Genomic DNA, 23,737 nt, shown 5'->3' on the forward strand with positions numbered 1-23,737 from the left:
CAATTCAAAACAGAAAGTAGCATTGGGGTTGAGCAGAAGCTGAGCAGTGCATCTCTACTTGTCATCTTCTGTTGTTGTTTTGATCGAGTGCCCCCTGGAGGTGGAATTTAGGTGAATTTAGGTGGAAAGGTGCAAATGGGCAGGTAACAGCCATCCAGAAAAACAACAGCAATCCCAGGTCATCAAAGTTGTAATGTTGCAGTTGTCATCGTATTTTAAAGGTCAAAGTTCACAAGGTACTTAGCTCAGATTAAACATTACCTTTGATGGGCGGTGTGCTGACGGTGGTCTGTGACTCAGCTAAAGGCAGGTCTTTATCAGATCTGTGTCTTTGATAAAGGCTTTTAATATCCTAGAGTCACTGTCTGCTGAAATCAGTAAAAACTAGAACTTTTTATTAAAGTCTAATGATGTTTAACTGTGTCGGACTGAGCATTGTGGCGTTGCTGTTGGTGATTGGAGCAGCTGCAGAAGAAAGGTGAGTATTAGCTGTAAAATTTCATATCAGTGAAGATTAGGTTCACGTTTATTAAAGTGCAAAATACTTGTACTATGAGCCCTCATATATACTGATTCACTTTAGTGTTATGACTGTTTTGATAGCAGATTATATAACTGAAACCATCTTTTAGCTAACAAGATAGCAGTTCTTGATTGCTATTTTTAGCTATCTGCTTTTAAATTTAACATCACTCTTTCAGCTTAAGAATACTCCACTGAAAAGTACCTACTGCTGCTGAGGTGAAGTGACAGGGTTAGTCCTGAGGTTAGCAACTGTGGGCACAGTTAATCAAAATACTGTCTAATATTACCTTAAACAAAGATGTTACCTTCAATAGTGGTTTTAACTTGTTGCCTCCCATACATCATTTATGTGGCAGTGAGGTCTGGTAATACAAATAAGTAGAGGCATATTAGCCATGGCTAGTGTCTCTAGAGAGGGGTCTGGCTACAGACCGCGGATCTGAGGCAGTAGCGATCTCTTTCAGATAACTACTGTGAGATGCTGCATCTGTCAGAATGGAAGGGTTGTAATTTGCTGGTACAATTTAGAAGTTTATTTTTATTTATTCAACTTTATTCATAATAAACTAAGTCTGGCAGTTAGATTCATGAAATAACAACAGTGGAAACATTATAGACTAAGCAACATTTCATAAATAAAATAGAAGAAGGTCCTGTGTCTAATCTGGTATCAAATTTTGTATAGACCTGTTTTAAAAGTTACGTACATAAGCAGTGGCTTGCTTTGGCTTTGTAAGCTGTGGTTAGTGTAAAACACAGTTTTGTGGTTGTCTCTTGACTTTTGAAAGGCATTTGATGGGTGCAATATAATTTGTGGCCCCTTTGAGAATTCTTTGTAAAACCTTTTATATCATCTAGTGCATATTTGGCATTTCATCAGGCTTTGTTTTACGACTTAAAAATGAACATCAATGCTATTTCTGTATATTCCACTTAGCCTCAGCTCTATTTACTATTGGGCCCTTATTAGCAAATGTTAGCATGCTAATAATGAAACATAGGAGGGTATATGTGATGAACATAACATCTCTATATCAAGTGTGTTGTTCAGCTGTAATATCTTCCAATAGTTGCAAAATCTTGTTCTTCTTCAGAAAACATGTAGATCTGATCCGGCCAGAATTGTCATCATTTATGAAAAATCTAATTCAAATTATACATTTAATAAGAGAGATACTACCACATGATTCTACTAGATAGTGCAATGGCTTTAAGTGAATATTGGCATGTAAAAATGCTAAAGGGCAGACCATGATCTTACGAGTAAGATCTGAAGTACATTGAACATTATATGTGAGAGTTACGACAACTTCCTGCTTCACGGCGAATCCTTAACTTTGCTGTATCACTAAGGAGATGCTTCATTGAGATCTCTGTCTTATAAAACAACATCTTGATAACAGTCTTGTCAATTTAGCTTTGTGAGCTTTGGCTAAAGCTAACATAGCTATGCTAGCTATGTAGTTAATGTTACTTTGTAAGCTAATGTAGCTGTGTTAGCTCTTGCTAAAGCAAGCCACCTTTTGCATAATTATCTCTAAAGCGGTTCTAGCTCAGCAAACGTAGCATTATCTAATGTAGCAAACATAGCTTTGTTTGCAGTAGCTTTAGCTGCATTAGTTATGTAGCTACATCCCCCATGTAGCTTACATAGCCAACACACCTTGGTTAGTGTAGACTTGGCTGCACAGCAATGCTGTTGTTTTTGTTAGCTTTAGCCTTAGCTACCTTTGCCGCATTGTTTTCATAGAGGATGGGCTTCTTTCTTGTAAGCAGACTGTTTACTCGAGTGTTTTTTCTCAGCAGGTTTAGCAGGTCAGGTTTTTGAATTTTAAGTTTTAGTGGCCTAACCCTTACCTGAACCCTGACTGGAAGTTAAATTCTATTTTATTTTCAAAGTTTTAGAGTGCATTTCTGTTCTGACAGATGCAGCGTCTCACAGTAGTGGTCTTCAAGGGGGGTTTGTCTGCTATTTTTGGTCTGCAGTCAGACTGTGTTGTGTCTCTTTAACAACTTTTCTCCCTAATTTTGTCATAAACAAAAACATCCTTTTAAAGGTTACAGTAATACAGTAACCTCAAAAATAGCTTGCAGGGTCAAGTGAGTTCTGATGTCAAGCTGTCACTGAAGACGTATTGCTTATTTTTAATATGGATGCACATACTAAAGTGCAGTCACTTGATATCCAAATGCCAAAAACACAGTTAATGCATTGATCCGTCTTCTTTATCAGGTAAACAAATAGACTGTGGGTCTACCTGGTACAAGTTCAATGTGTTCAGAGTTCAGTTCAGTAGCAGAAATGGTTTCTATCTGGACTTTATTTCACTGCCTCTCACATGTCTCATGTTTTTTGGTTCCATGTAGAGCGGAGTATGACTACTACAAATACCATCCCATGGTTGAGGTAAGAAAGCCAATCAATGTTCTTTGATTCTTAACAATATAAACGCATATATGTGTAACAAGAAATCTCTACAGATCACTGACTGGATGACTCAGATTGCGAAGGATAACCCTGATATTGTGAAAATCATTGACTATGGAAAAACCTACGAGCTGAGGACTATTAGCCTGCTCAAGGTAGAACAATTTTACTGGGGTGCTGAGTAATAGTGTATGCTTTTTAGTAATTTAATAGCCTTGACTGACTTGATTTGAATGTGTCTTCCAGATTGGCGTTGATACAGGAGAGAAGAAGAAGGCCGTCTGGATGGACTGTGGCATTCACGCCAGGGAATGGATCGCCCCGGCCTTCTGTCAGTACTTTGTCAGACAGGTAAGAGCAGACAGTCTTAAATAAAAAAGGTGTCTGTATAGCTTCCACAGTGTACTTTCTCACATATTCTCCCATTTAGATCCTGGATGCTTATAAGAAAGACTCAAAAATGGAAGAGATGATGAAGAACATAGATTTCTACGTCACGCCTGTCCTGAACATCGACGGCTACATTTACACCTGGATAAATGAATCAGTCAGTGCTTGAGTTGGTGGATATTTGTTCAGTTTTATTTCTAAGGTTTTGATCAGTGCCTGAAAATGCCCCAGGTGCACAGAATATGGATAATATGGAATCAGTTAACATGAGCTACAATGTAATCAGTGAGAAAATGGATGGCTAATGCTCTAACTTGAAAATAACAGCAATCCAAGGCAGCATTTAAGTGGATATTTTAGTCTCTACCATATGAAATGTTTCACTATGTGCCTGTTTTGATCCGTCTAGACTCGACAGTGGAGGAAGAACAGGTCACCTGGACCTCCAGGCTGTGAATGTTATGGCACTGATCTCAACCGCAACTATGACGCCAACTGGGGAAGTGAGTCTGTTCGTAAATCTCCACCATTTTTTTTTATTTTGACTGTTCCTAAGGTCATTGAAATTTCACCAGTACAAGAAAAATACGTTTCACAAGATGTTTATGATACTTTCTTATGACTTATTGGTTTCAGGGATTAAAAAAACCTTAAAAACTTTTGTCTCATCAGTCCACAGAACATTTCTCCAGAAGTCTTAGGGATCAGAAGGATGTTTCTCGGCAAATGTGAGATGAGCCATTGTGTTCTTTATTATCAGCAGTGATTTTGACCTTGGAACTCTCTCATGGTGCCATTTTTGCCCTATGTCTTTCTTATGGTTAAGTCATAAACTCTGACCTTAACTGAGGCCAATGAGCCCTGCAGTTCTTTGGATGTGGTTCAGGGTTCTTTTGGACCTCCTGGATGAGTCATAGGTGCCTTGGTGGCCTCTCTCACTAGTCTCTTTCTTGCACGGTCACTCAGTTTGTGAGGACGGCCTGATCTAGGCAGATTTACATATTCCTTCCATTTCTTGAGAATGGATTTAACTTGCCTTTGTGTCTTTCCCCTGACTTATACTTTTAAACAACTTTATTTCCTGAGTTGTTTGGAGTGTTCTTTTGTTTCCATGGTGTAATGGTAGCCAGGGATACTGATTAACCAGTGACTGGACCTTCCAGACAGAGGTGTCTTTTTACTACAGTCACTTGAGACCGTTCACTGCACTCAGGTTAACCTCACTAATTCTGAGACTACTAGCACCAATTGACTGGACCTCTGCTGAATTCGGTCAGTCACTTTGAAGGAGTGAATATTAAGGCAGTCACTTATTTTACCTTTCATATTTTTGTTTAATAGACATTACATTTCAGAAATCTGTTTTTACTTTGACATTAAAGAGATTTTTTGTTTGTTTTTGGCCAAAAAGCCTTATTAAATTGGCCATAATTGATGTATAAAATCTATAAAAGGCTAAACTATCCAAGGAGGTGAATACTGTTTATAGGCACTGTATGTAGGAAGAACATATGTCTGTTTAATTCAGGTTATATAAATCAAATTTTTGCTATTCACAGCTGTGGGAGTCTCGTTCAACTGCTGTAGCATATTGTACTGCGGCAGACAAGTCCAGTCTGAGCCAGAGACCCAGGCCGTCACTTATTTTATCGGAACCCGAAAAGAAGACTTCCTCTGCTTCTTCAACATCCACTCGTACGGCCAGCTACTGCTGTTTCCCTATGGACATCCTGACTTCACCGCCACCAACTATGAAGAGCTGGTAATGACACTGCTAACACAATCACAGACTATAAAACATGGATGTAGCCGTTGTGATGTCTCCCACTGGTTTCTGAAGAGGCGTTTTGAAGTCGGTAGAAAACGCAGGTTAGTTACAGAGTTGCACTGAACAAGATGGTAATCTTAGTGGACAAATTTTATGAACGCATCCTACCAAAGGAAGCCAGTCCTCATCCACCAAAGGCAGAGCAGAAGTAGAGTGAGCTGTGCAACACTGATAGAGGAAAATAAAGTGCTTGCTGCTGAATAATTATGCAAAACAGGATTAAGTCCATTCGTCTCTCCAGCTCTAGCATGACTGTAGCAGAGAGAAGCTACTGTAAGCCACTCAAACTCTGCCATGCTTCTATGACCTGGCAGGATGTAGAATCACAGACGGTCGTGGATGGGGTGGCAAGGCTTTCACTGAACATACTCAAACTCTAAAGTTGCTGCTAAAACATCCTGTAGGGTTTTTTTAATCAGTAAGTCAAATTCAGTTAAAAGAGATAACACCTCGATGATATTAGATGACCATCATACGTAGGGATCTCTATCTATCACTGACCACCAATCTGTTTGATTTCAACATAATATGCCTGTGGAAAAGAATAGGGTTCTGTGCCGGTTCTTAAACTGAAGCAACTCAGAACCAGCTCTAGCTCTAGTCAAGCACCAGGACTGGGGCTGGCTTTTTGGAATAGGGGTATCAGTTTGAGAGTCCTAAAGGTACTGTCTTGCAAACTCCAAGCAGGTTTTCATGGGATTTGCAGTGAGTAGTGGCTTTCATCTTGCAACTCCGCCACAAGACCCAGAACAGTGGTTGGTTTCTGTGAAGTTTGTCCTTTGCAACTTCCTATCTCCACAGGATCCCTGGAGCTCAGTCAGAGTGACCACCAGGTTCTTGGTCACCTCTCTTACTAGGTCCTTTCTCCCCTGATTGGTCAGTTGGCCAGGTGGCCAGCTCTTGGAAGAGTCCTGGTTGCGCCAAACTTCTTCCATTTGAGAATTACAAAGGCCACTGCGCTCTTGGGAATCTTTATTGTAGTCTTCCAAAGACCTGTATCTTGCAACAATCCTGTCTCTGAGCTGTGCAGGCAGTTCCTTTGACCTCATGGCTTGGTGTTTGCTCCGATATGCATTACCAGCTGTGAGGGCTTCTATAGGGAGGTTTGCACCTTTCCAAGTCACGTCAAATCAGTTTAATTTACCACAGGTGGACTCCAATCAGGGTGTAGAAACATCTCAGCAGTGATGGCACCTGAGCTAAATTTCAAGTGTTGTTGCAAAGGGTCAGTGTGATATTTCACTTTTTAAAATTCTGATACATTTGCAAAAATGTCTAAAGCTCTGGGGGCCTGCATGCCTTTTGAATGTACTGTAAATAACACTGGATTGCCCTGCTTGTTTAGTCATATATCTCTGTCACTCACAAACCAGTGTGCCTACTGGCTGTTAAGGTGTTTCATACTCCTCCCACATATGGCATGTGCTCCGTATCAGAAACATTATCACATGCCTGCATTTATATCACATGTCTGGCATAAAAGAGTGTCATTATCAGCCATGAATACTGATGGAGCTTCAAAATGTTTAAATTTGCCTCACCTTCCTGTTACCTTGGTGTGTTTCCCAGTTATGACTGTGGATGGTTACAAAGCAAACCTACAGTTATATGCAAAAAAACATAAAAGTGCTTAAATAGCCTCATTTTAAGCTAAAAAGTTGTTGACACTGATAACAGTATCTCTAATGGAAATCAAGTCCAAGTACTGAATTGGGTCATTAAAGAGAAGGGGAAAATAGTATTGCATTGTCTCTATTTGTCTTATTCAAAGCTAATGTCTTGATCCTCAGATGGCGGTGGGTTTGGCTGCAGCAGATGCCATTAAGAAGGTCCATGGGATGGACTACACCGTTGGAGCTTCTGCTGATGTGTTATGTAAGTTCTTACTGCAGATCTGGTCATAGATATATGAGCTTTAGCAATGCTAGAGGCATAAGAGTCTTTCATCATAGGTGGAGTTTATGGACTTTCTGCAGGTTTTCCTCTTTGCTGTATTATGACAATACTTTACTTTAATGGTCATCAAGTACTCAGCGCCCTGATGTCTTGGTTACAGTGTGTTAGCAAGGTCGCCAATCAGGCGGGAGAAATGGGAGAGGTTTCAGGGGCCCAGCCAAATGGGAGGCCCATGGAGGTCAGGAAAATCATGGTGCCTTGTAAAGTTGGGCTGTTATAACTGTATTTGATATTTGTTTTGCCCTAATAACAACCACCATTATCAAAGCAACAAACAATTTATTAATTTATTCATGCCAATGTATATAGCCTTCTTCAAAATGTAAACACCTTTTCTTACAACTGATTAAAAATGAGTTGTAAGTGGCACAGATGAGTTAACAGCAGCAAAGAAATGGTGGAAAATGGCTTAAAAATTGTTAAAACTGGCAGAAAATGGTGAAAAAGGGTTAACAGTAGAAAATGGCTTATATGCTGCAGAACAGGTGAAATAATAAGGGGCAAAAAAAGGCAATGTTGGTTAAAAGTGGAAAAAAGGCTAACCAGCAAAAAAATAAGGTAGAAAGTGGCAAAAAAACGAGTTAAAAGAGGAAAAAATGTGATTACATTGTCAAAAGTGGCAGAAAAAGTGATGAAAAGCAGTTAAAAAGTGGCAAAAATAGGGAGAAAGCAGTAAAAGTGGGTTTTAATTGTCATAAAGGGCAGAGAAAGTGGTGAAAAGCAGTTAAAAAGTGGCAAAAATGGGTTTTAATCGGCAAAAATGGCAGAAAAAGTGGTAAAAAAGAAGTTTAAAAAATGGTAAAAATAGGGAGAAAGAGGTAAAAATTACAGGGTTTACAGGTGATAAAATGGGTCAAATGTGGCAAACACCGCAGAAAAAAATGGTGAAAAGGGGTTAAAAAGAGGCAAAAAAGTGGGAAAAATGTATGAAAAGTGTGTAATACAAGTGGCAAAAACTGGCAGGGAAAAAATGGTTAGTAGACGTTAAAAAGTGGCACAAATAAATATCTTCAGCATCAGACCCAATAAAAGCTTGAGTCTCTGTTCAGCTCCAAAATGAGCTAACTGTTAGCTGGGGTAGCTAGCACCAATGCTACTGATCCAACACACATGGATATCATCAATAAATCACAACTGGGGACGGCCTGTTCTCTGGGTTTGTCAGGAGCCGTCCCAAATCTATATATATATATATATATATATATATATATATATATATATATATATATATATATATATATATATATCGAAGAAAGTTACATTTAAGCTAACACTGTAAGGATTTACAGACGCGTCACAGATGACCCAAAGAGTCGTTTTCTAAAACTGTTTTCTGTGCATATTAATATCTATTTGAAGTTTATAACCCTATTATTTTAAAATCAACCAAAAGTCAAGTTGGATATTTCTGTGATTTTTGCTGACTGTGAATGATAACACAAGTGTTAAAATTCATGTGGGAGGGAACAACAGACTTTTAGATATCTAAATGAAATAGGCCTAAAAGGTTTTTTCTTTTCTTTCACAAAAAGAAGCTATTTAATGATGAAGGAGTGAACAAATACAACAGTGTCAGACCTCTACATTTTTCTGAGGGAGGACCTCCCTCTAAAATATATTTCAACCCACTGATTAATGTACCTCCTGTATTGTAAACCCTAAATGTTGGCAGGTAAGAACTGCACATGTATATACATTTTTCACACAGAGAATAAATCATTTATCAGAATTTCTCTGTATAACAGATTAAAAACTGTGGAATACATGTATGACTATTATTCTCACAAAGCTGCAGAAGCACAAACAGCAGCACAGACTGAGCTTTAATTCCCTAACTGTTCATCAGTCATTGGATCCTACTGATGAAGCATGATCTGTTAATGAAATTCAAGCATATAACCCCAGTAAAGTTGTTCTGCTCCATGCAGTCAACTCTTTTTTGCCATCTAATTATAGAGAGAAACTTGGATGTGTGCACTTCCAATCTGCATGGACACGCTCTCATCCCACACCCTCATCCTAACTCAGTTCAGTCCACATTTAGCCCTGATAATTAGCTGGAGGAAGTTTATTCTGAGGCCAGAATTCAAAGATTTTCTATAAGAGGTACCATTAATAACACAGCATCTTCCTTAAATCAACCATTCTCACCAGTAACATTATTTTGTCTCTCTACAGACCCCATGTCTGGTTCATCCAAAGACTGGTCTCAGATGCAGGGCATCCCCTACTCCTTCATCTTTGAGCTGAGAGATAACGGGACGTACGAATTTGAGCTCCCTGAAGATCAGATCAAGCCGGCCTGTGAGGAGGCCTACGCAGGAGCCCTGCACATCATCACCCACGCCCACGATAAGACCTTTAACAGCGCTGTGGAAACCACTGCTGCCACCCTGTGGACCGTAATGGCAGCAATCAGCCTCACCAACCTGATATAAGAGAATAAAGCCAGGATGAAGAATCAAATCTTTACCTTCTTATCATGCATAAATGGCACTATTGCTTAATATTGATGAATTGTATTTATTGATGATAAATGTTGTATATTTTTTAAATTAAGACAAAACTCATCTTAAGTTATCTGAACAATGAGAACCATTTACAACTGTAAATAAATGTCCATAAATTACTGCTGCATGAGTCTTTTTTTAACCAAACAGCCATTATTTTTCTGCTTCAAACACGATTAAAATCTTTACGTTTTCTTTTTTTGAAAGCAGATTTTCTTGCCTTAATGTGGAAACTTTTTCCATATACATTGTTTAAAATCACACAATCTCTGTTTTTAATGATTGATAGAATAAAAACCTTGACCTTTAGTCATCTTCTCAACCAGACCTGCTATGAGGTACAGCAGTGGTTCCCAACAGGGGGTCCAGGTACCCCTAGGGGCCAAAGATCTCGGGGGGCGCTGGACCCTGTCTGCTCTGACGCTGTCAAAATTAGATGCATATATTTTTTAAACCGTAAGTATAAACATAATGTATAAGGACCAACCTAAAAGATGAAAAAATAAAGAGATTCTGTTATTTTTGTGCAAAAAAGGCATATTTTTTGGAAACAAATCCTCTACATTTTTGAGATTTTAAAGTCGTGTATTTCTGAAATTTCTGAAAATAACAAGAAAAACTTCAAATTTCAGAGTTTAAAACGTGAAATTTACAAGAAGAATTTCAGATTTCAGGGTTAAAATGTCTGAAATCCACAAGAAAAACTTCAGATTTTAGAGTTTAGAAAGTCTGAAATTTAACACCCGAAACATAAAAATTTTAATTTATAAAAACTGCAAATTTACAACCGTGTAAATTTAAAATTTCAAGAAACAAAACTTAAAACAGTGGCTGGATTTTTGGCTTTAAAATCTCAAATATGTAGTGTTTTGGTTAACGTACATTTACAACTTCTAAAGTCGTAAAATTAATTTCTTTTCTTGTAATTCAATGACTTTTAAAAACTTAAGAATTTTGAGTTTTCTTAAAAATTAACAGATCCTCTTTTCTAGAGAGACCCTAATACACTGTTGTAATAATGGATAGTTTAAAAATAAATCTTTTGTCAGGAGCATGTGTATATAGGCCTTTTATGTTTGGATTTTGTCAATGAAAACCATCAAAATTTCTGTTTGGTTTTTCAAAGTGGGTCCTCGGGGCCCCTGACACTCCACTGAAGTAAAGGGAAAGCAGCAGTTGTCAATTCAAATTTGCAGTTCGTTAATATTTTTATCTAACACTCTTTTAGTGTCTCTTTAATGGATGGGTTACAATTCTTTCTCTTAAGCCCAGTCCTGTTAAAACTATGAATTCTGCTGGAAACATTTTAGGGGACAAATTTAGGTCCTGGAATCTTTAATCTCCCATGTATTAGCTTGTATAGCACCACAGAGAGACAGGAGCGTCTGTAAGGCTGTAGTTTACGTATTAAAAGTTTATTTAAAACCATTTCTAAAATTCACAGCACGATTCTATCAAATTAAAAATTAGACTTGGAATATTTGTTGGCTTTTAGTTTTTCAAATCGAGATTTCCAGTTCACATTTATCCACATGCAAATCTTAAATCCCAGCTTTTGCCAGTTGACAAAGTGAACTGTAGGAAACACCATCAGTCAGTCTGATCTGTTAAAACTGCTGCAACTATTCCAACGTTTCCAAACAGCAATGTTGCATCAGAAATCTTGGGTCTGTAGTAGTTCTGAAACAATTATGTGCAGTGAAATTAACATTTTTGGTCTCAAAACTTTGCAGGTGTATTTGTGCAGTTTTGCCAATGTGCAGGAGTTTTCTTGCAACTTTTGGCATTTAAAAAAATCCTCACATTCAGTACCAAGGACTGTCCATAGTAAGACACAAGCCTAGAACTGTACACACATTTAATGACTCCAGTGTGTAACATTACCAAAAACAACGTGGTGATAGAGGAAAAGGCAAACATGTCAACAATCCACAGGTTTTAAGGAGGTGTGTCCATTTTATCCCTGAGAAAGAATATTCTCAGTGTGTCAGTGTTGAGTTTCAGTGTTTATTACTTTGTTACTAAAAGGCTGGAAGCCTTGTTGTCTCAGCCCAGCCAGCGGTAAAAAGAGCAGCTCCTGAGGAGGAAACTGGTCCCACCGTGTCCACGTCCAACCTGAAAGAAATACAACCCCACAGTTTTTAATCAGCTACAGGTTTGTGGGAGTATCTTTATGCGTTTATGCATACCCTCATTCTTCTCGGGCTCCAGGTTCTCGGGCTCCCCAGACTGCTCCCGGTCCAGTTCTCCTTGCATGATAATGGTGATGTAGTGGTACTGCTCCTCCAGTTTGATGGAGTTCACCACTGATGCAAAGCGGACGTTCACCAAACACACCCCTGCTTCCTCCAGCACCTCTCTGTGAGCGCACTCCTCCCACGTCTCTCTTACAGGACATAGAAATGAGTGTCACACGCACTAAATCATCACAACAGGGTTCATCCTCATTAAACGAAGAAAGAGAAATACAACCATCTAAGGAGGCTAACAATAATGTTGGCCTCTAATGTGCTCAACTAGCTTGAGCTTTACTTTTAAATGACTCACTGAAAAATGAAGGATGTAAAAATGATTATCTTTCCTCTCTTGCTTGAACCAAAGTTTATTTAATTTTCAGGAAATTTGTATTTCTCCCACTTTTATGGGACTCAGTTATTGCATTGCTTACTCAAAATATATGTTCATAATTATTTTTGCAATTTAGCATAACTATAATTATAACTACTAAGTTTTTACTGCACTGAAATTTATATCTCAATAACGACGTAAAGCACGTCGAAGTAAAGAGAAGAAATAAGAGTTTTTGGTAACTAGAAAACGTATCTGCTGAATTTATGAATGACAGCCAGTATGAAACATTCATAAATGTCATTACGTCACTAACATACGCTGCTAAACAGCCAGTTTTATGAATGGGCTATGCTAACTAGCATACCTACCCAAACTCCAAGTGGCCACCGGGGAGCTGATATGTCCCTCTGCCCATTATACTTTTCCTTTTACCCAGGAGAACACAGCCTGGGTGGGCTGTGTCTGTAACCAAAACCCCCACGCCAACCCCTGGACGTTTAACAACTTTATTCGACATATTTCGAAGCTTAAAAACGACCCTGAAATGTAAAAAAGTTAGCGAAACAGACGAGGGATGCGGCAACCTCGCTGTTCAGGAGGTACAAGAGGCTTCACTGCTGTGTACTTCCGCCTTTGACTTATTTGAGTCACATTAGCTTCTCGGTCGACTCTGACAAATGTAATATGAAAAGATGTGAAAATATGGGTACTGTGACAAATGAAGAACACATAATGTCGCTACCAATGCTTCATTTTAGTTATCTTTTGACCAAAAAGTCTTTAGTTATATGATCTTGTCGACCAAAACATCTTTTTTGCGTATGTTGCAATTTTTCTTTCAAAATAAAATTCGCCAGCTTTATCAAAACGTGATGATATCTTCCTGAGACATGGGCTTTTGTTTGGAACACATTTTTGTTTTTCCCACTTATTTAGAGTAAAGAGGGCCTGATAAATTTTAAGCTAAGCCTTGACCTTAACAGGAAATAGTTTTTACATTTTCTTTTGTTTTTTTTTCTGTTTGTTTGTTTGTTTGTTTGTTTTGTTTTTTTGTTTTTTTTTTGCTTACCCCCATAGTTCCCATTCCCCTAAAATTTACAAATAAACCCGCCATATCCCCCTGCAAGTACATGAATGATGGAAATTCCTACAAGTTTCATAGCAAATTCTCCTGATATTTCAGGCAAACTGAGCTAAACCTCAGTGGGAATTCCCGACAAATATCTTAAAAATGCTAACAGCATAAATTAGAACAATATTGTAGGAGAGCAAAAATGTAATGTCCTCATATGTACGAATCTGAAATGTAAAGAAAAGTTATCTAAACTTGGGCCTCTGCCTCGCTGTTCAATGGGTACAAGAGGGTGCCCTGCTGTGTACTTCCGTCTTTGCCTTATTTGCTTCATATTCCCCAAATTCACAAATTAATTCCGCATATTCCAAAGAAAAAAAAAACTAAAAATAGAAATTTTATAAATCGACGAAAATTTATGAAAAATTAATTTCAAATTCTCCAAACATTTTAGGTAAATTACTTAAATTTCAATGGACATTCTGGACAATTATCTCTAAAATTCTGATAGCAGAAATTATTACTACGTTGTAGGAAAGCCAAAATGTCATGTCCTCATGTGTACGAGCAGGGCTTTAAGATACAACACGTTAAGGACAACATTCAACTCAAACGCTCTTAAATCAAAAGGCGTGAAACAATGCCCCCTAGTGTCTACTGTATGCTATATTATTGTAGATTGACAATGAATATTAAAAGGAGCCCTGAATTTTAAGGCATGTTTACTTTGATAGCTTAACTTTTCTTGCCTTATTTTATAATTTTTGTAAAAAAATAAACATATTACAATAATCCAGTCTGAGACATTTTAAAACATATTCACATGTAGGCAGTCATTATTGTTCAATGCACTTTGGATAGTAATGTCGAATGGTTGCAGTGCTGACCCCACATCTTTTCCAGTGGAGTTTCATCCTTAAAGCCTGTAGAAAGTCCGTATTTCTTGGATTCCACATGGGACTTTTGGCGGGCTAAGCTGACAAGTAATGTCATAATAATGTCACATTCCCCCGTGGATTCTTCTGGGCCAGCTCATTATGTTTGTAGGATTTTAGATTGGCTTGTATGACCATGTTTAATCAAAGAAATGGTTTAAATACTTTCACCACCGGTCTGAGATGATAGAATTATCCGTCCACTCACACCTTTTCTCTCCTGGCATTAAGCAGTTTTCCACCGACACCCGTTTTCCCCGCTAGACCTGCCTGGTGGCTCTGGCCCCACCCTGCTCACCTCTCCCTGCTCTCACCTGAGACAGAAACAGCATTTCCCTTCTGTCTCTGGATCCTTCTCTTCCACTGTCCTGTTTGGATTTTAAACCTACTCTCCGTACCTCTATTTCTTCTGAGTTACATCTTTCTTTTGCTCTAAAATGAGTTCTAAACTGTGGACTGAGGAGCAGTTCAACTGCCCCGTGTGTTTGGACCTTCCAAGAGATCCAGTCACCATCCCCTGTGGGCATAGCTACTGCATGGCCTGCATCAAGGACTACTGGAGCAAAGACGACCCAAGCGGGATCTATAGCTGCCCCCAATGCCGCCAAACCTTCTGCCCCAAGCCACCCCTGTCCAGGAACACCATGCTGGCTGAAGCTGTGGAGCAGCTCCGCAAAGGGGCCAACAAGAGTGAAGTACGTGAGTCCATGCGCAGTGCCCGTAGTGTCGCCTCCAAACCCAAACCCAGACTCTCCTCTTCAGCAGTGCTGTGCGACATGTGCAAAGGAGAAGAGCGAGCGGCAGTCAAGAGCTGCCTGGTGTGTATGAGTTCATTCTGCCAAGCCCACCTGAAGCCCCACCAGACCAAGAAGAGCCTGAAGCAGCATGAGCTCATCGGACCCACGAGCAATCTGGCCGAGAAGATCTGCACCCAGCACAAGTACCTGCAGGAGTTCTACTGTCGCCAGTGTAAAATATTCGTCTGCTGGCTGTGCACCAGTGACATGCACAAAGGCCATGAATGTGTGTCTACCAAGGCTGAGCGCATGGAGAGACAGGTAGGCAAGACAGGATGCTACTCTCCCCTAAGGTACCAGATAACAAGCTACAGAAGGCCAGTGGTGACCATTGGTCGCTTTTATAGGATGTAACTTTTGAGTAATCCAATGTCAAATTTTAGTGTTTATAGACTGAACTAAAGACCTAGTATTAAAATGGTAAGTAAACAAATTGTCTTACATTATTATTAAATATTTAAAGATAATGTCCAATTAGGCATATATGCCCATTTATGGCATGGGATTATGTTGTTTAGTGAGTGCTTTACTACTAACAGTGTGCATATTTTAAGATTCAGCAAGTCTTAATTGTTTCCTCTTCCTGTTTGAACAGCAAATATAAAACAATAGATACTGAAAATACTAGGTATTGGTTTATATGCAACAGGTCAGATTTGAAAGCCAATGTTGGGGTGCAGATGGCCTAGCAGTTAGGCCAGGCCCCATGTATGCAGATAGCCTGGACTCAAATCTGGCAAGTAGTCCGGCCTATCTCTAAAATAAAGGCATAAAAAGACCAAAACATATATCTTAAGAATTGAAAAAAAAAAAAACAAGAATTGAGAGCCAATTTTGGGCATTCACTCCTCTGGTGGTGTTGCATTCAGTCCATCTTTAGCTAACACTGAGACACAAGCTAGCAAAACAATACCACTGAACAATCCCCTGAAATAGCTTAAGGACACTTCCTGTTTGCTGGCATGACCAGCTTGCCTCTTCTAGTCATAAAAACTAGCTGCTAAAGTCCTTGCAACACAAATAACATATTTGGTAACCCAACAGCGGCATTAACAATTACTAATTTGAAAATTCAACAACTTCTTATGTACTTACAGCGTACATGTGTATAAAATTCAACAAGTCTCAATTATTTCCTCTTCCAGTCATATTTGAAAGCCAGTTTTGCAGTCAGTCTACTGGTGGTGTTAGCATTCACCCACTTTATAGCAACACTGAGGCACAAGCTAGCAAAACAATGTCAAATAAACCTTTTTGGGTTTTTTTTTTTTTTTTTTTTTGACAAAACTTACTATTCTTTTGTATTGTATCTTCAAACATTAAGATTTTTGACTAATCAAAATAGCTTTGTGGCACTTCCTGTTTCCTGGCACGACCAGCTAGCCTCTTCTGGATGCTGCTAAAGTACTTAAAACATGAATAACACTCTGTCCGTTAACTTAATATCGTTGGATACATTTATGAAATTGAGGAATATGTTAGTTAACATGACTGGCTTACCTCCTTTTGCTAAGTGCTTGGAAAACAAATAGGCTAACAGACTTGATCAACTTTTGCCAGGTAAAGCAACTGCTAATGTTAGCATTCACACTTCTAAGTCCCTTATTAATTTCCATATGATTCTGTTTTTACGAGATAGTAACTTGTAAAAACAGGAATTTATTTGTTTTTGATTTTCCTGTTTTTACGAGATAGCATCTTGTAAAAACAGGATTTCCCCTGACCCCCTCCTGCGTGACTGGTTGCTGCATTTATCAGCCAGTAATTAGAGATGTGGGTAACACTATCCCACTGTTTAGTCCTACAATTTGTACTTTGATTAAACATAACTTAAATTGCTACAGCTTGAAGTCATACTTTAGTTAACATTTCCATTGAAATTCTTCTTGAAACAAAATTATATTTATAAAATATGGTAAACAAGTCAGATATTTTGATGTAATTTTGATGAAAAAGTTCTCACACTTGTGTAATAAGGCACCATAATAGTTTTTGATCCTTGGAGACTCCCTGAGAGCTAGCCTGTTAAGCTAGCTGCTAAGTTCATCTTGCCATATAAAACATGAAAAAGTGCTTGAAACACAGCTGTAGCATTAGCATAACTTGTACAACAGAAGACGACATATGATGGAGTAATATTGATAATATCCATCTATTTGTTTATTCAGGATTTAGATTAATTGTGCTTGGCCTCTCTCTTGCTAAAGCTAATGTTAGCATGGTGCCTTACGTGTATTCGTGATGTTTTCAGTTGCAAATCAGTCCTAAAGTAGGTAAATGGTAGCTATTTGTCAAAATACTAAGATTATTTTATGTAGTTAAGCTTGACACTACTTACAGGATAAAGTAATTATCTAAGTAATCGACCATAAATTTCTGAAGTCAACTAACAGGTTTAAACGGGTTTAACTCGAGCTAAAATAGCTACAAAAGATTTAGCTTTATAAATAACATGGGTACAAGAAGAAACACAATACGATCTATTAAAGAGCTTGATTTTCTTGCAAGAATGGTGTTAAAATGTTGAACTATATCCCAACAAAGAAGCTCTCCATTTGACTGAGCTGTGTGCACTGATAGCAAGCTAATTTAAAATATGACTAAAGGGCATCGACTGTTAAAAGAATAAGTTGGGTTTAATTTAAGGTGTCTTCCTCTCTCTTTTTGCGTTGAACTGTGGCTCCAGCCAGGTTGAGGACATTCCTAACAACATTCCTGTCCATACAAATCGCTCCACCTATTGATGTTGTCTTCTGTGCCACATGTACAGCTGTTTCCTTGTGCTTATGTTTGACAAAGAAAGATGTTTTGATATCATGTTTTTACTCATGCTTTCATAGAAAGTGCTGTCAGAGATGCAGACAGAGAATCAGCAGAGGCTAAAGGAGAGGGAGCAGGAGCTGAAAGACCTGAAGAAGATGATGGATGTGATGCAGGTCAGTTGGGTCATGTGCACGCTTTTCCCAAAATTAAAACATTAAAAATCCTACTAGTATAAAGCATACTCAGATACTGTATTGTCTCTTATTCTGTGTGTAAAGAATTCCACACACAGGGTTCATGACGACACGGAGCAGGCTCTGTCGGAGCTGCAGCGCTCAGTGGAGCGTCTGCAGGATTTGGTGGAGGAGCTGCTGGAGCAAGCCAACCAGGAGAAGCTGAGCCAGGCTCAGGAGGTGTCTGACAGCCTGGAGGCCGAGATCAAGGTGCTGAGGAAGAGGGACACCGAGATGAAGGACCTGGCCCACTGCGAGGACCACATCTACTACCTGCAGGTGTGTAAATTTCAATCTGGGCTTGCTTGAGTTGTAGGCTTTGGATGTGGGGAGGCATGATCTTACTGAAAACAAACAAGAGGCTGTATCTCTTGAAGTCAGCTTAGGCTCAAGTCACATTGAGAAACATAGCTATGGCAATTCTCTTTTTAGTAGACCATCTGCACCCCTGGTTTAAGGAAAACCTTCTGTTGAAAAATCTAGGTTTTGCAGTAATTCGTGATCTGAGATGTCCGGTCTGCAGCCATACCCCTTTCCAAAGAGAGAAAAATTAATGATTGCTAAAAAGTTGTGTTTTCCCTGCAGACTTGTGATTCCATGTGCAGCCCCTTGGAGTCTGGAGACCTTCCCGCTGTCGTGGTCAACCCAGAAGCTTCTTTTGAGCCCGTTAGAGACGTCATCTTGGACCTCAGGGAGAAAATCGAGGACATGTGCAACCACGAGCTGGGAAAGATCACCAAACAAGGTTGGCGACATGACTCTTCTATCAGTGTGTAATCGAGTTTAGATCTCCTTTGGTGAAATGTTATCTTTATCTCACAATCTTTTCTCTTCCAGTAAATGACACAACACTGTTTACTTTGGGAGACTGTAAGTTCGCATTTTTATTTACCATATAGGCATAAAATGTTGTTCTTTTGAGTAAACTTCCCCTTTTTTGTCTTCTCAGCGAGGCGGTCAGGACAGAAAGGAGGGATTTTAAAATGTGAGACTTTTCATTTTTTATGTAACTGAACTAGAAGACTACATATCCCGTGATCCTACAACCCCCCAGTCAGACCTAACTCCAGATCTGCTTCTTTTCCAGTGTTTTCCGGATTAGGTTCCCGCAACACAAACAGCCGCTCTCCAGGTGTGCTTCATGTTCTTTCGCTACATCTTTTTGTCCAATCATCTGCTACAAAAACAGAGTCGTTAGAAATGATAGATTTCATGTCTCACAGCTTCCATACCAAGCATCTCAGTTGGATCAAGAAGCACAGACAGACGGGGACTTGGTATTACATAACTGCATTTACTTTTATATGCTAAAATAAACAACATAATTCAACATACAGTTTTAAAAGACCACAGTGACCTTTTCATTTCAGGCATAGGCCACAAAAGTCCAGACGTGAGGAGCAGAGACACACCGAGAGGTGAGACTTTTTCTGTGCTGTTGGAAAACCTTTAAACCTTTTAATCTTCACAGAGCTGTTTTTAGTGGGCCATGAATGTGTGCCTGGAAATAGTAAGTCATTAAAAAGAAAAATAAAACATGTATGGAAGCCCATAGCAGGAAAACACCTACATTTAAAAAAAAATTTTACTCCATACTCCAGAGACAGTGGTAACATTTTGTTTGTTTTCTGTACGGAAGCTCCAGAGGCCATATATATATATTTTTAATCAATTCCATTTCTCAGCTACAACTGAGAAATTTTGATTTATTTATCTCAAGATGTACGGTAGCTCCTAACAGCTGTAAATCCATATATTTTATCTTTATCTATTTTGCTGTAATATTAGATACATTGCTGTTGTTTTCTTGAGATCCCAGATTATTTATCTGAACATGTATAGAAGCTCAAAAAGGCAATTCATCCATGCATTTTATTTTACTCGCTTTTGTTAGGAGGTATATTTTTGTTGTTTTCTTGAGATCTCAAGTCAAATTTCATGCTGTACGGAAGCCCCAAGAGGCAATGCATCCATATACTTTATTTACTTTCTTTCCCTATCATGTAACATTTTTTTTCTTGTTTCCTTGAGGTCAGAAATTATATATCTCATCATCTACGGATGCCCAAAGGAGCCACCATCCATATATTTTGTTTTCTTATTTTGTAATATTAGGTGTATTCGTGTTGTTTTCTTGAGATCGCAAATTAACTTTCTCATGATGTACAGAAGCCCAAAGAGGCTACACATCCATGAATCTTATTTTACTCTCTTTTATTGAAATATTTTGAACATTTTGGTGTTTTCTTGAGTTCTAAAAGTATTTATCTAATCATGTACAGAGGCCCCAAAAGGCAGTACCTCCATATTTTTTATTTCACTATCATTTATTTATAAGGAATATTTCTGTTGTTTTCTTGAGATCTCAAGTAAAATTTCATGACATATTTTTCTCTTTTGCTGTGATATTAGGTATATATTTTTGTTGTTTTCTTGAGATCTAAAACTATGTTTTCTCATCATGTACGGAAGTCCATTAAGACCATACACCTATATTTTTTTATTTTACTCCGTTATGCTGTGATATTAGATATAATTTTGTTGTTTTCTTGAGATTGCAAATTATTTCTCTCATGATGTATGGAAGCCCAACGGGGCCATGCATCCAATTATTTTAATTTACCCAATTTTGCTGTGATATATCAAGTAAATTTTGGTTGGTTTCTCAACTACTAATTTAATGAGTTATGGAAGTCCTAAGCTGCCATTCATCTTTATATTATTTTTGTCACTTTTTTGTGATGAGTACATTTTTGTTGTTTTCTTGACATCTTGTCTTACTATCAGACTATGTATAGAAGCCCTAGGTGGCCATACATCCATATATATTATATTTAACTCAATTTACTGTGATATCAGGTACAGTTAGGTTGTTTTCTTGAGGTGTGGACTTATTTTTCTCATGAAGTAAGAAAACCCTTAGCAACCATACATAAATGTATTTTATTTTGTTCAATTTCTGCCATAATGATGAGTACGTATCATGTTCTTATTGAGATCTTGGCTTATTTAATTTACAAAGTACAGAAGCCCAAGGTATCGTATTATTAAAATATTTAATTTTGCAGTTTTAATGAGTAAATCTTTGTTCTTATTTATCCTATCATCTCAAATAACAAATCTGGTTTTCCCTAATAATGTCTAAATATCTTGAAAAAATATCTAGAAAACTACTATGAATGTTATCACATGAACACACAGTTAAGTGTTGCAGCCATGAATAGAAAAGTAGAAAATGAGAGTTTAAAGATATGCTTCTTCCTGGTTGCAGATAGAGGAAACACAAACTCACCCAGACTTCGAGACAGACTGAGAAGAGACGACAGAGACACTGGTAGGAGTTTTTTTTCTTTGACAAGCTCTGATTTCAAAACTCAACTTCCTGGTAATAATGACGGCTACTTCCTGCTATAAGAAACCTTTTTGTGTTGATGTCAACACCTCATTTAGTTAGAATATAGTAAACATTTCTGGTAAGCTGTTTTCCTTGCGGCCCTCTCATGTAACACGTCTTCCCAAATAGCGAGGGAGAGCAACCACAGACTCAGCCCCAGACCCAGCCCTACTCCCAGCCGCAGAGAGTCCCAGTCTCTCTGGAGCAGGTCCAGTCAGAGCCAGGCTTCCTCTCATGCAGCGCCTGCACCTACTCCAACTCCAGTCCCTGCCGCCCCGACTCCTGCCCCAGCTCCAACACCAGCAGCTGCACCAGCATCAACTGGAGGTAAACCAACCTAAATGTTTACTGCTGCTGCCACTGCCTGGTAAAACATGTGTATTGCAGCTTTAAAACACAAATGTCCTTGTGAAAGTTGCAGTCTCTCTTTCTGACAGGATCAGGTTTCAGTCGAATGGCGTCCATCAGCAGTATCTTCCGCTCTCATCGGCGTGGCACCACCCCAGCTACACCAGTAGCTAACACCCCGTCTGCTGGAGGAAACCCATGTAAGACCTACCCTATTACCACCCTTTTTTTAAAAAAATCACTTCAAGTATGCGGGAAAATTGCCAAATTGCATGTTTACTGGGTTAAAGTACTAAGTGTATGACTTGTGTTCTCTCAATAGGGGGGATGGCCGCTGTGCCTGAAACACCAACAGTCGGTAAGAGAGCTGTCTTAATAAACATTTGCTCATTTCCAAATTAAAATGCCATAGATGTGATTGGTTTATAAAATCAATAAAAGGGTACAGCATCTGAGGGAGTAAATACTTTTAATACACACTGTATATAGAAGGCTCTAACAATGCTTTCTCACTGGACAGTCAACCCCAGTCTTTTCTTGGACACACCAACTCCTGACACCATGATCCAAACTCCTGCTTTTCCTGCATGTAAGTTCATTCAACTTTATTATAATCTTGCATTTATTTGAAGCAGCTTAGATGAGGTAAAATGCAGCTTTTTATGAATCAACTGTGATCATTTTTGCTTTGCCAGTGAGAGAAATCAACATTGACAGCATCCAGGCTCCCGAGCCGAGGGCCAGAGAGGAGTTCCTACAGTGTAAGTATCAAAATTGAGCTTTTCACTTTCACTTTAAAGAAACTGAAAACAACCATGATCATGTCTTATGTTAAAAATCTCAGGATAACCCTCCTTAATTGGACTGGAGTTGACTATGGCAAGATCTCTCTTAGTTCTTAAGATGATTTGAGTAATGATTATTAAATTCTCTCTTTCCCAGACTGTGTAAATTTAACCCTTGATCCAGACACGGCTCACAAACGTCTGGTTCTTTCTGAGGGCGACACTAAAGCCACCCTGCAGGGGGCAGCACAGCCTTACCTCGACAGCCCCAGGCGTTTTGACGGCTGGACCCAGGTGATGTCCCCAAGCCCGCTGTACGGTCAGCGCTGTTACTGGGAGGTTGAATGGAGGGGGCGGGGCTCCTCCATAGGTGTGGCCTATGGGGCGTTGAGCAGGAAGGGCTCAGATGCAAGATCAGGCCTCGGGTACAACGCCCAATCCTGGACGCTGGAGCTGTCGGACACCTGCTGCTCAGCCATGCACGACAACGAGAAGAGGGATATACCGGTCACCTACTCCCCCCGCCTCGGTATCTACCTGGACCTGTCTGCAGGGACGCTGTCCTTCTACAGCGTGGCAGAGAGCATGACGCACCTTCATACATTCTGTGCTAACTTCACCCAGCCGCTTTACGCTGCCTTCGGGGTCGGAAGTGGAGTCGGGGTGGGTCTGGATTTTGCTCTTGGCCAGTTTAGCGCCAGTTCTGACAGCATCAAGATCTGCCCCATGTAAAAACATTAATAATACACATTAGAGTAATCAAGGTGATCAAACCCATTGGAGGCACAATGACTGAACATTTTCAATCATCTTGACTGCACCAGATCCATTTTTTTTCATTATTAAAGGCACTTAATGAAAGACTATGAAATGATTTGCCTACTAAATGTATTAAGTACTAGCATCCTTGCTAGTACGCCTGGGATTTCTGGTGAATGAACAGTTATTTATATTTTTACCCGCTAGCCAACATTGTTAGTCCGTTGTTGTGTCGCAGCTTGCCACCAGCCTGGCAGGAACATTAGCTTCTAGCTAATAGGCCTTATTTCCTTGCTCCACTACCAAGATGTAAACAAGCATAGTGATCCAAAGACATCTCGCTGGCTGTTTCTCAGTCTTGTAAATAAGTCGGGAAGGTTGTGTCAAGATTAAGTGGCAGATCATCAGGAGCAATGATTAACCATATTCAGCACGTAGACATT

General features: G+C 39.1%; 3 protein-coding genes across 3 annotated transcripts; 2 read left to right on the forward strand and 1 right to left on the reverse strand.

Moving 5' to 3' along the window:
• Positions 1-306: 306 nt before the first annotated feature.
• Positions 307-9,756, forward strand: LOC121506001 (carboxypeptidase O-like). Its single transcript, XM_041781468.1, has 9 exons — positions 307-478; positions 2,893-2,932; positions 3,007-3,108; positions 3,200-3,304; positions 3,384-3,500; positions 3,753-3,846; positions 4,903-5,105; positions 6,962-7,046; positions 9,306-9,756. Exons 1-9 carry the CDS (start codon positions 408-410, stop codon positions 9,563-9,565), a joined length of 1,077 nt encoding a protein of 358 aa, XP_041637402.1. The 5' UTR covers positions 307-407; the 3' UTR covers positions 9,566-9,756.
• A 1,725-nt stretch (positions 9,757-11,481) lies between these two features.
• Positions 11,482-12,800, reverse strand: nudt15 (nudix (nucleoside diphosphate linked moiety X)-type motif 15). The gene is made up of 3 exons (XM_041781469.1): positions 12,577-12,800; positions 11,827-12,023; positions 11,482-11,752 (listed from the first exon to the last, which is right to left on the reverse strand). Exons 1-3 carry the CDS (start codon positions 12,723-12,725, stop codon positions 11,625-11,627), a joined length of 474 nt encoding a protein of 157 aa, XP_041637403.1. The 5' UTR covers positions 12,726-12,800; the 3' UTR covers positions 11,482-11,624.
• Positions 12,801-14,652: 1,852 nt separating this feature from the next.
• trim25l (tripartite motif containing 25, like) lies at positions 14,653-23,326 on the forward strand. The gene is made up of 16 exons (XM_041782300.1): positions 14,653-15,273; positions 17,853-17,948; positions 18,054-18,287; positions 18,594-18,753; positions 18,846-18,878; positions 18,958-18,993; positions 19,096-19,140; positions 19,232-19,285; positions 19,379-19,426; positions 21,280-21,342; positions 21,532-21,729; positions 21,840-21,950; positions 22,073-22,108; positions 22,271-22,339; positions 22,446-22,511; positions 22,693-23,326. Exons 1-16 carry the CDS (start codon positions 14,653-14,655, stop codon positions 23,265-23,267), a joined length of 2,445 nt encoding a protein of 814 aa, XP_041638234.1. The 3' UTR covers positions 23,268-23,326.
• Positions 23,327-23,737: the final 411 nt, after the last annotated feature.

This window comes from Cheilinus undulatus, linkage group 24 (assembly GCF_018320785.1).
Source record: "Cheilinus undulatus linkage group 24, ASM1832078v1, whole genome shotgun sequence".
In the NCBI taxonomy this organism is placed as follows: domain Eukaryota; kingdom Metazoa; phylum Chordata; class Actinopteri; order Labriformes; family Labridae; genus Cheilinus; species Cheilinus undulatus.

Bases quoted from the DNA above. Each gene is read 5' to 3' on its own strand.
- LOC121506001 (XM_041781468.1), top strand. From the start codon at position 408: ATGATGTTTAACTGTGTCGGACTGAGCATTGTGGCGTTGCTGTTGGTG. The intron at 5,106-6,961 runs GTAATGACACTG...CTTGATCCTCAG, and splicing joins CCACCAACTATGAAGAGCTG to ATGGCGGTGGGTTTGGCTGC. The intron at 7,047-9,305 runs GTAAGTTCTTAC...GTCTCTCTACAG, and splicing joins AGCTTCTGCTGATGTGTTAT to ACCCCATGTCTGGTTCATCC.
- nudt15 (XM_041781469.1), bottom strand. From the start codon at position 12,725: ATGTCGAATAAAGTTGTTAAACGTCCAGGGGTTGGCGTGGGGGTTTTG. The intron at 12,024-12,576 runs GTAGGTATGCTA...ATGTCCTGTAAG, and splicing joins GGTGGCCACTTGGAGTTTGG to AGAGACGTGGGAGGAGTGCG. The intron at 11,753-11,826 runs GTATGCATAAAC...TATTTCTTTCAG, and splicing joins GGAGCCCGAGAAGAATGAGG to GTTGGACGTGGACACGGTGG.
- trim25l (XM_041782300.1), top strand. From the start codon at position 14,653: ATGAGTTCTAAACTGTGGACTGAGGAGCAGTTCAACTGCCCCGTGTGT. The intron at 18,994-19,095 runs GTGAGACTTTTC...CTTCTTTTCCAG, and splicing joins GAAAGGAGGGATTTTAAAAT to TGTTTTCCGGATTAGGTTCC. The intron at 21,343-21,531 runs GTAGGAGTTTTT...CTTCCCAAATAG, and splicing joins AAGAGACGACAGAGACACTG to CGAGGGAGAGCAACCACAGA.